The sequence below is a fragment of the Oryctolagus cuniculus genome, chromosome 5, assembly GCF_051225735.1.
Source record: "Oryctolagus cuniculus isolate XC-2025 breed Fujian yellow rabbit chromosome 5, ASM5122573v1, whole genome shotgun sequence".
NCBI classification, from domain to species: domain Eukaryota; kingdom Metazoa; phylum Chordata; class Mammalia; order Lagomorpha; family Leporidae; genus Oryctolagus; species Oryctolagus cuniculus.
In genome coordinates, this window is record NC_142871.1 from 101,763,395 (window position 1) to 101,780,946 (window position 17,552).

Consider the following 17,552-nt stretch of genomic DNA (forward strand, 5'->3'; position numbering starts at 1 on the left):
CACTAATGCTAGAAGTTACTATGAAGGGGTTTCAAAAGTTTGGTCAAAAAACTTTTTATAATGCACATTTTCCAAGAACTTCCTGAAGACCTCTTGTAAATAGCAAACCACACTAAAAAAAAAAAAAAAAAAGTGACAGGGAGTCAGATAGAGTGACAAATAGGAGACCAGAGATAAAACGGGCTAGAGAGGCACAGATGGGATGCACGGACGTCGTTGGTTTGACTTTGGCTCAGGGGCTTTGCACTGGCTGGACCAGGCTCTCTGGGCCTTCTCCCCGCTCAGCCGTCTCAGAGAGGAGCACCAGGGACTGTGCCCAGGCTGGGCTCGCCCACAGAAACCCCAGCTGGAAAGGAAGTCTCCCTGCCGTGGTGTCTCAGGGACACCTGTGTGCTCTGACAACATGATTCATTTGAAATACCGAAACGTGATCCAAAGAGATGGCTTTGACACTGAGAAATGTGGGAGACACACGCCTCAAGGAGCGCTCTGGCATCCTTGTCAGACCTGGCCTGGCCACAGATTTTCAAGGCTGTGCCAGAGTTCAAAGCCAAGGTCAGGTCAGGTTTAACTGTAGGATTTTTCATGGGAAGGGCATCAAGGGTTAGAAGCCCACTGAGGAAGGGAGGCATGAAATAATCATTTTCAGAGGTGGGGGCCTGCAGGTAGACTTCGAGATACCAGAGCAGGATTTGCTGAGAACCTGCAGGAAATGTCCAGGCAGAACCCACAGCTTCGCAGAGGGGCAGTGAGCAAGGGGAAACTGCCTGGCCGTGGGTTGGGGGTGGGGCTGCCCCAGTGCTGCTGCTTCCCTGCTACCTGTGTTGGGGAAGGGAAGGGTTGCAAATGCCTCCTAGGTTCCTGGCAAATGCTCTCCCTTCTCCCCAGTGTCTGGCCCCATGCCACCTGTACCTCCACTACCATCCATGCCTGCACCAAACACAAGATGAGGCCCTTCTGTCTCCTCTCACCAGCAGCATCCAGTGCAGCAGCCACAGGACTGGTCTGTCCCCCTCAAGACCTCTGTCCCACTACCAGAGGAATTTTCTGGAAACTGTCGATTAGATCCCAGAGCTAGTGCTCCCCACAGCAGGGTGAATGGAATCCCCGGCCTCAAGTGACTGCCTTTGTCATCCGTCACTGGTGCTCCAGCCTGATGATACCTGGCCATAACAGCCTCTCCTTTTGTCTCTGCATGGGTGGATAACGCTTCAAGTGCTTCAAAGCCCGTGCCGGGTCTCATCCCTGTCTCTGAGCCCTTCCCCATTCAGTCATCAGCATCTGCTTCTCTCGCTTCTGTGCCCAGATTTGCACTCGTCCCCTTTGCAGCATTTCTGATGCTGCAAGATCCATAGCTGTTCTTCCAGATGGACCAGGGGTGAGCAGAGGCCAGGGACTGTGTCTTCCTCAGGACTGCAACATCAACACTAAAGACAGTGGCTTGCAAAGGTTTCATGAAGGAATGAATAATGTCAGAACAGGGTTTAGAATAACATTACAGGCCGGAGCCGCGGCTCACTAGGGTAATCCTCCGCCTTGCGGCGCCAGCACACCGGGTTCTAGTCCCGGTCGGGGCGCCAGATTCTGTCCCAGTTGCTCCTCTTCCAGTCCAGCTCTCTGCTGTGGCCCAGGAGTGCAGTGGAGGATGGCGCAAGTGCTTGGGCCCTGCACCCCATGGGAGACCAGGAGAAGCACCTGGCTCCTGCCTTCGGATCAGCACAGTGTGCCAGCTGCAGCGGCCATTTGGGGGGTGAACCAACAGAAGAAAGACCTTTCTCTCTGTCTCTCTCTCTCACTGTCTAACTCTGCCTGTCAAAAAAAAAAAAAAAAAGAATAACAAATAACATTATAGAGACATTATTTAGAACCAGAAAGATCTTTATGTGGTGATTGAGTTGAACAGAGAATGCGTCAAATGTGCCAGGTACTATTCTGCGTGCTCTACACGGATTAGCTCATTGAAGAATTACAATAACCTTTTTTTTTTAGTTATATCTCTAGTTTTTATTTTTTTAAATTTTTTAAAAAGATTGCATTATTTATTTGAGAGGTGGAATTACAGACAGTGAGAGGGAGAGACAGAAAGGTCTTCCATCCACTGGTTCACTCCCCAAATGGCCACAATGGCCGGAGCTGAGCCCATCCAGAGCCAGGAGCTTCTTCCGGATCTCCCACGTAGGCACAAGGGCCCAACAACTTGGGCCATCTTCTACTGCTTTCCCAGGTCATAGCGGAGAGCTGAATCGGAAGAGGAGCAGCTGGGACTTGAACCAGTGCCTATATGGATTACTGGTACTGCAGGCCGAGGATTAACCTGTGCCACAGCGTCGGTCCTGAATTAACTTTTTTTTTTTTTTTTTTTTTTTGACAGGCAGAGTGAACAGTGAGAGAGAGACAGAGAGAAAGGTCTTCCTTTGCCGTTGGTTCACCCTCCAATGGCCACTGCGGCCGGCGCACCGTGCTGATCCGATGGCAGGAGCCAGGTACTTATCCTGGTCTTCCATGGGGTACAGGGCCCAAGGACTTGGGCCATCCTCCACTGCACTCCCAGGCCACAGCAGAGAGCTGGCCTGGAAGAGGGGCAACCGGGAAAGAATCCGGCACCCCGACCAGGACTAGAACCCGGTGTGCCGGCGCCGCAAGGTGGAGGATTAGCCTATTGAGCCGCAGCGTCAGCTTCTTTAGGTTTTAATACAAGTAAAGTAATACTACTTATACAATAACAATTTCACTTAATTATGTTATGTACTCTAGGGCATGTGAAGTGGATTTTGTTCTCAGCTCTGGCCCAGCCTTGGCTATTGTAGTGTTTGGGGAGTGAACCTGAAGGCGGAGAATTACCCTAGTGAGCCGCGGCACCGGCCGAATTAACCTTTTAATAACAGGGGAAACAGAGGCCTGGAACACTGAAAACACTTCTGTTAGTCACTTAGTAATAGTAGAGCAGGCGTTTGAACCTAGGCATTCTAAATTAAAAGGCTTCACTCAATTACCCCCCCCCCCATATTGCCAATCTATTAAAATAGGTCTTTAGGAGACTTCTGAAAGTTTAAAATAGGAAATTAACACATTTCCCACAAAAGCAATGAAGTGGGTTGAGATTTGGTGCAGCGGTTAAGGTGCTGCTTGGGACAACTGCATCCCATTCAGTAGTGACTGAGCCGAAGTCCCAGTTTCAATCCCGATTCCAGCTTCTTGGTAAAGTCTGGGAGGCAACAGGTGATGATTCAAGTGGCTGGGTCCCTGCCACCCATGTGGGAGACCTGGATTGGGTGCCTGGCTCCTAGCTTTGGTCTGGTGCAGCGCCAGCCACTCTGGACATTTAGGGGAGTGAGCCAATGGATTGGGAGCTCCCTCTGCCTCTCTGCCTCTCCAATTTAAAAAAAAAAAAATGATATAATAGCTCTCTCCAACCCAGTGCTGCTACATTTTCTGTCTAGGAATAGAGTGGCTTAGTGTGGCCCATTCAGTAGTGCTGTGAGAATGCGAAACAGAAAACTGCCAAGGTGGAAGGAAGCATGAGACAGTAGCCCCTGGACAGGGTCAAGCCTGTCAGTGCTGTCATTTACAGCATAACAGAGGGTCATTTCCCGTTAGAGTCCTTCTGTGGCTATGGAACCAGAAGAACCACTTTCCCCTCTGAACTTCAGTGTTGGGCGCCCCTGCTAGAATATCAGTCGTGGATATTTTCAGTATCCAGTTAATTAAGCCTCCTTAATGTATGTTTGGTTGTTAGAATGAAGTTTCCTACCCTTGTTCATCATTCTCATTATTTCTTTAGGAGATTTAGTTTTCCATGATGCTTTATTGTTTTCAGAGTCACGATTTAAATGAGTTTATAGATTAAGTAAAAAATACTTCTTAGGAATTCAGAGTGTTTTATTTTCCCACACAAAGAACAATGCCTGCTAAATGGCTTTGGAGGAGTTTAAAAAACCAGACTATAATTTAAAGTTTCACCCTGAAGCAATCATGGAGTTTGAGTTACTATTCTCGAGCAGATTAACAAACCTGTTTAGTAACCAAGACATGCTTTTCCATTCCTCTTTTGCACCAGAAGAAAATTATCCTAAATTATAATTAGAAGTAAACGTGGTAAACTGCAGTTCTGTCTACCCATTAGGAAGCAGACTGGGGAGGAATCTTTATCACGGCTGTGAAAGAGCACACTGTGCCATTAGGAGCATTCAGTGCTACCGCTATGAGAATGCAGAGTGGCACATGTGTGCATTGACAGTAGCACTTTGGAGATGCCAATTAATAAGCAAAGGACATATTCCTTTTATATAGTCTTCTGCTTTGTCTATGTGATTCAGTCTAGCAGAAATTATTTCTACAACAATACGGTTAAACTATTTGTTTTTAGTTGATAATTTTGAGTTTCCAGGGCTGTAAAGTCACAAGATTATGGGGGAAAATGTACTTGAGTAGTAGTTTGCCACTTTTAACTATCATGCCCTACATTAGCTTTTTTCTTTCTTGCCTATCTATCTTAAAGGGTAATAATGGGAATAGGGGTTGTAAAAAGAAAAAGGCAGTGATGTCATTGGGGATGACAGCATAAGAACCCCTCCTGATGGAGTCAGCGCTCTGGCATAGAAAGTAAAGCTGCTGGCTGCAGTACCAGCACCCCGCATGGACAGCAGTTCGAGTCCAGCACTCCACTTCAGATCCAGCTCTCTGCTATGGCTTGGGAAAGCAGTAGAAGATGACTCAAGTCCTCAGGCCCCTGCACCCATGTGGGACACCTGTTAGAAGCTCCAGGCTTCTGGCTTTGTATCAGCACAGCTCCAGCCATTGCAGCCATTTCAGAAGTAAACCAGTGGATGGTTTCTGTCTGTCTGCCACTACCTCTCTTTCTCTGCCTCCATCTCTCTGTAGTTCTGCCTTTCAAATAAATAAATATTAAAAAAAAAACACCCTCCTGCATAGTAGCAATGGGAACACTGGCAAAAAAATATTCAAACTCAAATTTTTCAGAACTTCACAAATTAATCAATGGTATATAACAATCTGAGGAATGTTGGTATTCTAAAAAACAACTAAATCTTGGGGCAGGCATTGTGGTGTAGCAGCAGCTAATCCACCACCTGCAATGCCAACATCCCATATGAGTGCAGGTTTGATTCCTAGCTGCTCCACTTTTAGTACAGTTCCCTACTAATGGCTGGGAAAGCAGCAGAAGATGGCCCAAGTGCTTGGGCCACTGCACCCATGTGGGAACCCCAGATGAAGCTCCTTGCTTTGGTCTGGTCCTGCCATGACCGTTGAGGCAATTTGGGGAATGAACCGGTAGATGGAAAATATCTTTCTCTCTGTTTCACCTTCTCTCTCTGTAACGCTGCCTTTCAAATAAAATAAAGAAAGGTACAGCCCCTGTGGTTATTGGTCTGTTTAGTTTTCTATGTCTTCATGGCTCAGGAAGGGTTGTATGTGTCCAGGAATTTATCCATGTCTTCTAGATTTCCCAATTTGTTGACATGTGGCTCTTGGTAGTAATTTCTGATGATTCTTTTTATTTCTGTGGTACCTGTTGTTACATTTCCTTTTTCATCTCTAATTTTATTGATTTGGGTCTTCTCCCTCTTTTTTTGGTTAGTTGGGCCAATGGTATATCAATTTTATGTTTTCAAAAAGCCAGCTCTTTGCTTCACTGATCTTTTGTATTTTATTTGTTTCAATTTTGTTTATTCTCCAATTTTAATTATTTCTTTTCTCCTACTAATTTTGGGTTTGGTTTGCTGTTGTTTTTCTAGATCCTTGAGATGAATTGATAGCTCATTTATTTGGTGCCTTTCCAATTTCTTGATGTAGGCACCAATTGCTATAAAGTTTCCTCTTAACACTGATTTTATTGTATCCTGTAGGTTTTGATATGTTGTGTTGTCATCTTCATTCATTTCCAGAAGATTTTTATATCTCTTTGATTTCTTCTATGACCCACTGTTCATTCAGGAGCATGTTGTTCAGTCTCCAAGTGTTTGCATAAGTTCTAGAGATTCTTGAGTCGCTGATTTCCAGCTTGATTCCATTGTGGTTAGAGAGGATGCATGGTATGATTTCAATTTTTTTGAATTTTCTGAGACTTGCTTTATAGCCGGGCATGTGGTCTATCCTAGAGAAAGTTTCATGAACTGGTGAGAATGTGTATTCTGCAACTATAGGATGAATGGTTCTGTAGATATCCATTATGTACATTTGGTCTATAGTGTTGATTAACTGTTCTTTCTTTGCATCCTGCCTGGTTGATCTGTCCATTGCTGCAAGTGAGGTATTTAAGTCCCTCATCACTGTTGTATTGGAGTCTATGTCTCCCTTTAGCTCCATTAACATTTCTTTTAAATAACCAGGTGCCCTATAACTAGGTGCTATGTTTATTATTGTCACATCTTCCTGTTGAATTGATCCCTTAATCATTATGTACTGCTCTTCTTTGTCTCTTGTAACAGTTTTTATGTTAAAGTCTATTTTTTTCTGATACTAGGATGACTATACTGGAACTTTTTGTTTTCTGTTAGCATGGAATATCTTTCTCCATCCTTTCAATTTCAGTCTGTGTATCTTCGTTGGTGAAATGTATTTCTTGTAGGCAGCAAATAGGTGGCTTTTGTTTTTAATCCATTCAGCCAGTCTGTATCTTTTAGTTGAGGCCATTTACATTCAAGGTGACTATTGATATTTTTTCCATAAATACTCCTATTGTTTGGATTTTCTTTGTACTCTTACTGGGAGATTTTCTGCCTTCACCTTCTTTCATATTGATGACCATGTTTCTGTGTGCAGCACATCTTTAAGCATCTTTTGCAAGGTTGGACAGGTAGTGACAAATTCTTTCAATTTCTGTTTGTTATGAAAGGTCTTTTTTTTCACCTTCTTTCATAAATTAAGAGCTCTGCAGGGCACAGTATTCTGGGTTCACAGGTTTTTTTTTTCCCTTAAGATTTGGAATATATCATGCCATTTTCTCCTAGCCTGTAGGGTTTCTGATGAGAAGTCAGCTGTAAGTCTAATTTGGAGATCCTCTGAAAGTAATCTGGCATTTCTCTTGTGCACATAGAATATTTTCTTTGTGTTTTATTGTGGGAAGTTTGACTACAATGTGTCGTGGTGAACATCTTTTTTGGTCATGTCTATAAGGAGTTCTATGTGCTTCTTATGCTTAGACATTCCTTTCTTTCTCCAAATTAGGGAAGTTTTATGTAATTATTTCACTAAAAAGGCCTTCTAATCCATTCTCTTTTCCTCACTTTCAGTAACTTCTATGACCTGTTATCCTGGTGCAGTAGTTTAATCCTCCACCTGTGTTGCTGGCACCCCATATGGGCACCAGCTCTAGTCCCAGCTGCTCCTCTTCCAATCCAGTTCTCTGCTGTGGCCTGGGAAAGCAGTGGAAGATGGCCCAAGTCCTTGGGCCCCTGAACCCACATGGGAGACCAGGAAGAAGTGTCTGGCTCCTGGCTTCGGATTGGTGTAGCTTTGGCCATTGTGGCCATTTGGGGAGTGAACCAGCAGACAGAAGACTTTTCTCTCTGTTTCTCCCTCTCACTGTAACTCTACCTCTCAAATAAATAAATAAAATCTTTAAAAAACAAAAAAAATGGAAAAAGTTTGAGGACTTAATTCTCCATTTAAAAACTTACTGTGATCCACTGTAATAGAAAATGTGGTACTGACAAGATAAACATATAGATTAATGAAAAATAATTGACAGTTCAAAAATAATCCCTCATATTTATGGTTAGTTGAATTTTTTTTCAAAGTTATCTACTTATTTGAAAGGCAAAGAGAGGGAAAGACAGATCTTCCATCTGCTGGGTCACTCCTCAAATGGCCACAACATCCGGAGCTGGGCCAGTCCTAAGCCAGGAACTTCATCTGAGTCTGAAACATGGGTGAAAGGGCCCAAGCACTTGAGCCATCTTCACAGTGCTGGCCCCGGTCACTTGACTTTAACAAGTGTGTTAAGATCATTCAATGGGAAAAGAATAATCTTTTCAAAAAAATGATGCCAAAAGTTAGGCATATGCTAAATAAAATAAAAATCACTTAGTTGTACCCTTTAGATCTAATGTATTTAAATATATATACTAAACTTTACATGAATTGTATCTCACTGGTGGAGGCTGGGCAATTAAGATTGAAATACACAATGTTACAATAAGGCAGTGTATGCTTTGCTCTGAAGAGAGATGTTACCTCAGGGGCCTTAGAAAAGAGACGAGGTACCACACATACAAGTATCTTTCACTAGCAAGTTTCATGACTGTAGAGTGTGTGTGTGTGTGTGTGTGTGTGTGTGTATTTTGGAAGTTGAAGTCTTTTTCTTACTGTTTAAAGTGGTTAGAAAGTTTTGAAATTGTCTGATACCTATTGGCAATGTTAAGACTGCGTCAAGAGCCCAATATTCCATACAACTAGCCAGAGTGATGATTCCAGAGGAAAAGCTACTGCCATCTTTCTTGTGACCAGACTATAGTGGTATTGTTCCCAAAAGTCAATTCTTTAGAAATTGGAAATGGTTTTTATTTGTAAGTCTTTGAAATTAGATCATGTGTAGTGAGAGAATTATGAATGGGCCAAGTTCATGAAGGAACTTAAATTGATACTGATACATTAGAAGGAACCAGTGAGCACTGTTGATGCTACTAACTGGAAGGAGGTTCGGAATATGTGCTCATTCCTGTCCCATTCCACCCTCACTTCCTTATTTTAATGGCTTGCACTGCTGAATAAAATCAAAGAGCAGTCATCCTCATCTCATTCCAATTTAAAGGACTTTAACACGTCTTTCCCATTAAGCAGAATATAGCAATAGAATTTCTTCTAATGTTTATTATCCTAAGTTGAAAGTGCACACATGTGTGTGCACACATATACATACACAGAGTGGGGAGGTATCTTCCATCTGCTAGTTCACTCCCTAAATTCACTCAATAGCCAAGACTGAGCCAGGAAGAGCCTGGAACTCCATTCAGGTCTTCATGTGGGTGGCAGAAGCCCAGGTACTTGTGCCATTATCTGCTGCCTCTCAAGCAGGTTATTAGGAAACTGGATTAGAAGTACAGTAGATTTGAACTGGCACTGTAATATGGGATGCCGGCCGTATCCCAAGTGGTGGCTTAACCCGCTGCACCATGATGGTTTTAGAACTGGCCTTCATCAAGTTAAGAAAGTTCACCTCTAAATTTGCAGAGGTACTTTTAGTCATGACTACAGGTTGGAATTTGTTACATGCATTTACTCCATCTGTTGAGATTTTTTTGTTAAAGATTTATTTATTGGCCATTGGTGGGAGGGGGTGGTAACTAGCAGACAGACTTCTGTCTCTCTCCCCTCTCCTTCTGTTAACTCTGCCTTTCAAGTTTATTTGCGTTCACTTCCCAAGTGGCCCCCAACAACCAGAGCTGGGACAGGCCAAAGATAGGAGCCAGGAGCTTCTTCCAGGTCTCATTCCTTTCCTGTGTTAAGATTTTTTTTTTTCAATTCAATCACTGTTTTAGATGCATCTCACAAATTTCTCTTTTTAGTTATGCACTTTCTCATTTTCCTTTGGATTGCTTCTATGAACACTTTATTTATAATTGCTTAGTTTCCTAATATTTGAGAGCTGTTCCAGCTATTCTTATATTGCTATTTCTATTTTAATTCCATTATGGTCACAGAACGTACTTTGTACAGTCTGAGTTCTTTTAAACTTGAGACTTGAGTTACAGCCCAAACTGTGGTTTATCTTGATTATGTTCCATTTGCACCCGAAAAGATGGTATTCTGCTATAGTTGGCTGGGTTGTTCTATAAATTGTCATTTTTTAAAAGAAGATTTATTTATTTATTTGAAAGTCAGTTACACAAAGAGAGGAGAGGGAGAGAGGGAGAGAGAGAGGCCTTCCATCCACTGGTTCAATCCCATTGGCCACAATGGCTGGAGCTGTGTGGATCCGAAGCCAGGAGCTTCTTCCAGGTCTCCCATGCAGGTGCAGGGGCCCAAGGACTTGGGTCATCTTCCACTGCTTTCCCAGGCCATAGCAGAGAGCTGGATTGGAAGTGGAGCAGTCAGGGCTTGAACTGGTGCCTATATGGGATGCTGGCACTGCAGGTGGTAGCTTTACCTGCTACGCCATACTGCCGACCTCTATAAATTGTCAGTCAAGTTGGTTGATAGTGTTCTTCAAGGCTTATATATCCCAACTTTTAAAATCTGGGTATTTTTTGATTGTTTTATCTTCAAGTATTTTTTCCTTTCATTTTTTTTTTTCTTAAAGACGTTTGACAGGCAGAGAGAGCATGCTTTATCTTCATCTGCTGGTTCACTCCCTAAATGGCCATACTAGCTAGCTGGTACAGGCTGGAACCAGGAGCCCCTAACTCCACCTGGGTCTCCTATGTGGATGGCAGGGCTGCAAGTACTTGGGCTATCTGCCTCTGCTTTCCTAGGCACATTTGCAGGGAGTTGGATTAGAAATGGAGCAGCTGGGACTCAAACCAGTGCTCCAGTATTGGATGCCAGCATCAGAAGTGGTGGTTTAACCTGCTGCACAACTCCAGCCCCTCATTGTTTCTGTTAACTCATGTGTGTGTGTGTGGGGGGGGGGGGGTTTATGTTGATCTTTGTTTCTTATTTCGATAGTTTTTAATGTTGTATGTTGAAGTCCACTATCTTTTCTTCTCCAATGTCTGTTAATCCCACCAGTATATTTTTCATCTCAGGCTATTTCTCATCACTGAGCTGACTGTATATTTTTGTATCTTCCACTTACTGTGCTTAATCTTTCTTGTATTTAATGTCTTTGGTTCTGTAATTCTATCATCTGTATCCTAATTCTTACTTCTCTGTATATCTGTTAATTTTTGTCTCAGGCATTCTGAGTTTTACATTGTATGCATATGCAAAAATATAAATGTATAAGTAAATACTTTTATCTTTGTAGCGGGACACAACTAAGTTACTGGGAAACACTGTGGTCCTTTCCAGCTTGCTTTCACTCAGACAAAACCAACTCAGCCTTTAGGCTTAATTTGACCTCACAATGGACACAATAACCTTTCATGTATGCTATCAGGTATCCCTAATTATTACTAGATAACTTCACTCTGTTGAGAATGTAAACTACTCCCCACCCTGAGGACACACCAAAAATTGATTCACCTGCTCTTTTCCAGTGGTTCATTGCCTGATTCCAGGGTTCATTTGCTGATCATAACTCAGTTGATCTGTAGCTATCTTTAGTTTTCACCAGAGCTCAATTCTCTTCCCTGGTACTTTGCCCTGCTAATACCATTAGTTGTCTTTGCTTCCTCAAATTCTCAATTCTATTTCGTCAAGAAGACTGGAGAGCACTAAAACCTGTCTGTAGGCTCTGGTCCTGCCAGGTGCACAGCACTCTCCAGGGAGGCTAGGAAAGGGGGCCTTTCAGCAAAACAAGGCACAGCTCCACAACTGCTGTGAACTTCACTTAAACTGTGCATTTTGACATGCAACTCTGTAAGAGCCAGAAATTTATTCCTCAGTTAAGGAAAGCAATACTCCCAATCTCAATCTTCCAGCAGTCATGATTGATGCCTGTGTTTAACGTCATAGGGGAAATCAGATCAAAAGTGCTTCCTATCAGTTTCAGAATTACTTTCTGCACAGTTTGAATCCTGTTTTTTTTTTTTTAATATGAAGATAGGGCAAATAAAATGAGTACCTTGAAGTCATGTGAAGGATATACCAGTTTTAGTGTGGTTGAGAAGGGCACGCTCTTGTTTAGATAAAAAAGCTGAAGCTTATGTGTAAGCACATTTTTAAAAGAAATCTTTTAACATTAAAATCTGATTTGATCTGAGAAAAGGCATATCATGTATTAACTTGAACCTTTGGCTTTTTGTTGAGAAGTCTTGTGCTGTCCTAGCTGTGCCTGAGGAAGGCTTCAGCTGTGTTGCCAGAATTGTGACAAGCAAGTATCCTGGCTCTGCCACCCAGATCTTTTAAAAGCCTTCTACCTGTCAACCAGTATACTTCTAGCCATAAATGGTGGCTAACACCCCCAGCCCCTGAAAAGTTAAATGACCTGGCCAGTATTCTAAGTGCAAGGATAGGCAAAAACAAAAGGCTTCTAATTCCAAAATCAGTGTCCTTCTGCTGGATCGCACTGCCTGCCTCCTGGACTGGGGAAGAGCACGGGGAGAGTCCTGAGGCCATCATTTTACGATCGTTCCTTTGTTGTGCTTCACTCAGCACCAGTTGGATCAAGCAGTGTTTGTATGGAGTTTAGTGTTAAGTTTCCCCAAAAGGCAGCAGGGTCTTAGAGAAGGGGTGGGGGGATATTTTTTATGGTTCGTATGGATATTTGTAGCATCATTCACAGGACATACAAAATTATTAACTTAAAAATTGGTCTGCATTAGATTTATTGAATTTCCAGTCCCACCTGTTGATGCTTTGGCAGGGCCAGACCAACTGATTTCATGAGTCTCACACAGCCTGTAGGCCAGATGTTTCCCAACCCTGGTACAGAGAATGAGACTGATCTGGAGAGGCTATGAGAATGTGGCTGTGGTTTTCTCATAGCTCCTCCATTATTGCCTGGTGGCATTTAGTACTTACTTTGCTAACTGTACTTTTTCAAAAAGAAGTATAAATCCAGGTAATGAAGAGAAGGGCAAAAGTTGCTATGAAATGTTACTGGGCCTTGGTCTGCACAGGTTCAACTCTGGGCAAAGAGGAACAGACTTTCAGATTTTCAGAACAATTACTTGCTGAGATGGCTTTTAGCATGTTGTAAGGGCTGAGTTTTCAACACAGAATTTGTTAAACTATACACTACATAGTAATGATTTTTCAAATGACCAAACCATTAAAGGAAATTTACACTAATTTTTAATGAAAAGTAATACACTGTCTCCTGCATAGACTTCCACACACCCATGCCTTTTCTACCAGAATAGAAATTGAAACCAATTATAAGGCATTACCATAAATAAGGTATTACCATTTTCTACCTATTTCTCCATCTTCTAAGCACATACAAAAGAGCAAGCTTAGAGTGGTGCTAACTTTGATAGGCCATATGTAATGATATTAAAGAGCAGGCAGGAGAACTGGGCACGTACTCTCCCTGCTCCAAGGACAGCTCGGGGAAGGCTGGCCTTTCAGTTTCATTTAGTTGTGAATTATTCCCAGAACCCAAAAGGTGGGACATAATAAAGAGGGAATTTTATAAATTACTATTAACAGACTGACTTCAAATTTTACACAGCCCTGTGTTACACTGAATTACAACATTGTAATGATTTTAATCTCCCTTTTGAGATTATGATATTCAACTTTGTAAACCAGTACTTGACACACCGCATTTTAAAAACTGCTTCTGATGTAACATATAGAAAAAGAAGTACACCAATACCATAAAGTCTTTTTTTTTTTAACTTTCACAAAGGATTTGCTGTAAGTCTTCAAGTCATCTTGTCCAATCCAAAAGCTGTATTTAAACGTCGTGGATCCCAACCAGGGATGCAAGAATCTGACTTTCTAAAACAGATAACAACAGTTGAAGAACTGGAACCTAAAGCAAATAACTGCACCAAGGTATTCATTTTCCTTATGCTGCCTGACCTTGAGTGTCAGCATTAACAGCATGGTTACCCAAAATGTTTCCATCCCCTTTAGGTTCTTGTGTGGCACACCCGGACAGAAAAGGTTAATTTAGCCAACGAGCCAAAGTACCGCCTGGACACAGTGAAAATTGAGGTCTAAGATGGAGAAGCAACTGGTGCAGCTTTCCAGTCCCGGAATATGGAAGAGGATGTTTGCAGTTTAGGCTGAAAAGCATTCAGGTATTATTCATGTTACTTCAGTACAACAGCCGATTGATTGTCATCTGATGGACATCTGTTTAAACAGAGCTTGTCAGTTAACATGTTAATTGGATGGTACAAAGTGTGTATATTGTCTTCATTTGTTCTGCATGTTTTCCTTAGTTTAATTGGAAGATTTCTGTACAGTACAGCTGAATGACTAAATGCAAGCTATCATTCTGAGTATATCTTTTGTTTTCTCATTTGCTCTTACAACTGGTAGAACTGAACAGATTTTAGAAACACATGACAGGTATTTTGTCAACTAAACTTCCCAATTCCTGACTCTGTAACATTAAGAAATTTTTGGACGGCTGGTGGCAGTTTACATCATAAGAAATAAACCCACAAATAAAAAGTTCTATGGATTCATCTGTTTAATATAGGGAAATAACATTTTGTCAATACTAGGCACCATAAAATGTAAACACAATTACTGTCATAAACCTGGACATACCTTCAAAGACTGAAAGTGGCTTTGTTTTAGTTACCCTGTTTGCATATAGTGCAGGAAAAGATCTTTGTTGGCACTATGTACATAAAAAGAGATCCAAATTACAAGAGAGGCAGATAAAATTTGAATTAAACAGTCACTAAATTGTTTTGTAGTAACATCCAGGTTTATCTCCCTTTCACTAACCACGTTCCCTGTTAAGCACATCATAACAACAGCACAATGACATGAAATGATGAAATAAAATAATTTTGATACACTAGAAAACAGTGCTCAGTGATACATTTACATTCTATTTATATGATTAAACATTTGATCATATAGTACCTTCCTACAGGATTACTGGCTAATTTAGGGGCAAGGTTTATACTGTTAGAGGTATTACTAACATGATAACTACTTCCCTTATATGCAAACATTAGAGCTATAATTTTATTGAGAGTAAAACTGATTATGCAAGTTGACTGAGCAGCTTCTCATATAGTGTGGTTAATTAAATCATGGGAAATGTGACCAAAGCTGCCCTTCACATAAAATGGTTTCTCATCCTGCTCTTCACCAAATTTAATCAGTACAGACCAACACAGTCAATCAGGTAATTCTTAACATGAACAAATGGGGAGAAAGAAAATATATATATATGTACATGAATAAACAGGAACTAGATGCGTTTTAGCAAGGAATGTCAGGTGTTAGTTCTGGATGAAACTCGTATTACAGTTTTCATTTCCACAGTTGTGTGCTGAGAGTCTGACCCGATGAACTTCCAGACCATCCTGCTGTTGTGTTCGGGGGCTGGCCAAAACCAGGTGTAGGATTTGGACTACTGATACTCATGCCAGCCATTTGCTGATTCATCTGTGAAACACATAAACAACTTGGTTTAAAATGATTCATTTTTTTTCTTTAGCTACAGTTGGACATTTTTTCATTAATGTGAAAGTTAGTCAAAGCCATAGGGTAAAAAGCAGACCACCATACAAATATTTCTTTACAAAGCACAAATAACTCCTGTGTTTCCTACTTGTTCTTTATTTTAGCATTATCTATAAAATATCAATCATATTATTCAGATCCTACATCCAATTTCTTGTCCCCCCAAATTAATAACCACAACTTTAAATAACAATCCTTGTTGTATCTGGGTATTATGAAATGAGCCAATTAGTCTCAACTTTTGGGACTAAGAAAATAGAGTACTCTAAAATTAGCCCATAAATTTTTGTATGATGGCTGTAAGAATTCTGTATTAAAACCCTAAATGGCTCTACATTCTTTCTGAATATCAAACAAGTGATTATAATATATACATCTAAAATTAATTTTCATTGTATGCTATAAATTATAAGATTACAAATATTTTTCTAATAGGCTAGTGTCATATATATAGAAATATACCAAAAGTTCTTGGAAAATTGAATTCAATGGTACATTTTGGTGCAAAAATATTCTTCAAAAGTTCATGAAATGTAATTTTTTGCAACAACTATTTTTAAATTCCATTTTTCTGCTATCAATATAAAAGCATTTTAATTGTATGGTTCTAAGAATGGTGATAAGTGAAGAAAAGGAAATATTTACCATAAAGTACAGAGTGGGTTCAATTAAACTGTGTTCTGAACTTAATAAAGTTCAATATTAACCACATCATTGATAGATCACCTCTTGATATACTACAAACTACTTTAATAACCTTATTGTTGGCCAAGATATTCCACTGATGGAAAACTAGAGAAGAGCATCATTCTTCCTTGCTATTTGGAAATAACAGCTCATGTTAACTTCGTATCCATTCACCTAGCACCTTAACCTGAGCTGGATGAGCTCCAGCATTTTGGCCACATAAGAGATGTTACTGACATTTGACACTTAGGAGGTTTGAGATTCTACAGAGATCAATGTCTTACTATAGAAAATTGTCCATTCTCATAAATACTTGTACTGATAACAATAACTTGGAACATTCATGACAGATACATACTGATTTTTCTAATGTTAGAGATCAGTCTAGATTATTCCCTTAATGTTCTCAGCATAAAATAGGTCAAGGAGAAACCAAGATCATCAAAACAGGAAGTGTAAAAGAAAGGGAAGTGGGAATATGAACCGCCATAAGGCTAGAGAAAAAATAGAGCACCTAACTGCTTTAGCCCAACCAAGGCAGAAACAGGACTTTATGAGGGTATGTCTGAGACAAATATGAACTTGTTCACACCTTACAGAAATTTGTGGGTACTCTTTTTAAACATAAAAATCACATTTATAGGATATGTTAAATGGAAATACAACTTAACAAGGGTTTTTGAATAAAAAATTTTTAAAAATATGAGCAGAAACCATAAGACACGGAAAACAGCCTAGATCCCTCACAAAATTGTGCACTGAAAATATGAGGCTGGCACCGTGGCGCAGCAGGTTAAGCTGCACTCTACCATGCCAGCATCTCAAATAAGCACCAGTTTGAGTCCCAGAAGCTCCACTTCAGATCCACCTCCCTGTTAATGCACCTGAGAAAGCAGCAGCAGATTGCCCAAGTACTTCAGATGCTGCCATCCACATGGGAGACAAGGATGGAGTTCCTGGCTCCTGGTTTTGGCCTGGTCCAGACTCAGGTTTACAACCATTTAGGGAGTGAACCAGTGAATGAAGATCTTTGTGTGTGTCTCTAACTATGCCTTCCAAATAAAAAAAGAAAAGAAAATAGGAGACTGGCTATTTTCCTACTCTGTGAAAGTTTAAATTAAAAAAACCCAGGGCTAGCACTGTGGTGTAGTAGGTTAATCCTCCGCCTGTGGTGCCAGCATCCCATATGGGCGCCGGTTCGAGACCTGGTGGCTCCACTTCCGATCCAGCTCTCTTCTATGGCCTGGGAAAGCAGTGGAAGATGGCCCAAGCCCTTGGGCCCCTGCACCCATGTGGGAGACCCAGAGAAAGCTCCTGGCTCTGGATTGGCTCAGCTCCAGCTGTTGCAGCCATTTAGGGAGTGAACCAGTGGATGGAAGACCTCTCTCTCTCTCCCTCTATCTGTGTCAAATAAATAAAAATAAAAATAAAATCTTATTAGGTTGGTCAAAAAGGACTACAAAATGCCCTGGCAGGAAGCTGAGTAACCCCTGGTGCTAAACTCAAAGGGAGAAGATAAAGAGTCTAAGGTAATTTGTAGCGATTATAAATAGGGAAAATGAAAAATCATTTCTCTTTCTGATACACAGTATCTACAGATACCATCTGTACATTAATCCTTCTCACTTCTATAAAATGCC

At 41.1% G+C, this 17,552-nt stretch overlaps 2 protein-coding genes across 9 annotated transcripts in view; one reads left to right on the plus strand and one right to left on the minus strand.

The window, feature by feature from the left end:
- B3GAT2 (beta-1,3-glucuronyltransferase 2) overlaps positions 1–14,021 on the plus strand; it is a 96,093-nt gene extending 82,072 nt beyond the window's left edge. Inside the window, exons 3-4 of the mRNA XM_002714531.6 lie at positions 13,418–13,566; positions 13,648–14,021. Coding sequence (XP_002714577.1) covers positions 13,418–13,566; positions 13,648–13,734 — 236 coding nt within the window. The 3' untranslated portion in view covers positions 13,735–14,021. The remainder of the gene's footprint in view (positions 1–13,417; positions 13,567–13,647) is intronic.
- A 173-nt stretch (positions 14,022–14,194) lies between these two features.
- Positions 14,195–17,552, minus strand: part of SMAP1 (small ArfGAP 1) — a 187,920-nt gene continuing 184,562 nt past the window's right edge. For all 8 annotated transcript variants that reach the window (XM_089333044.1, XM_089333045.1, XM_070073896.2 and 5 more), the window contains one exon: positions 14,195–15,147. In XM_089333044.1, coding sequence (XP_089189170.1) covers positions 15,013–15,147 — 135 coding nt within the window. In that variant the 3' untranslated portion in view covers positions 14,195–15,012. The remainder of the gene's footprint in view (positions 15,148–17,552) is intronic.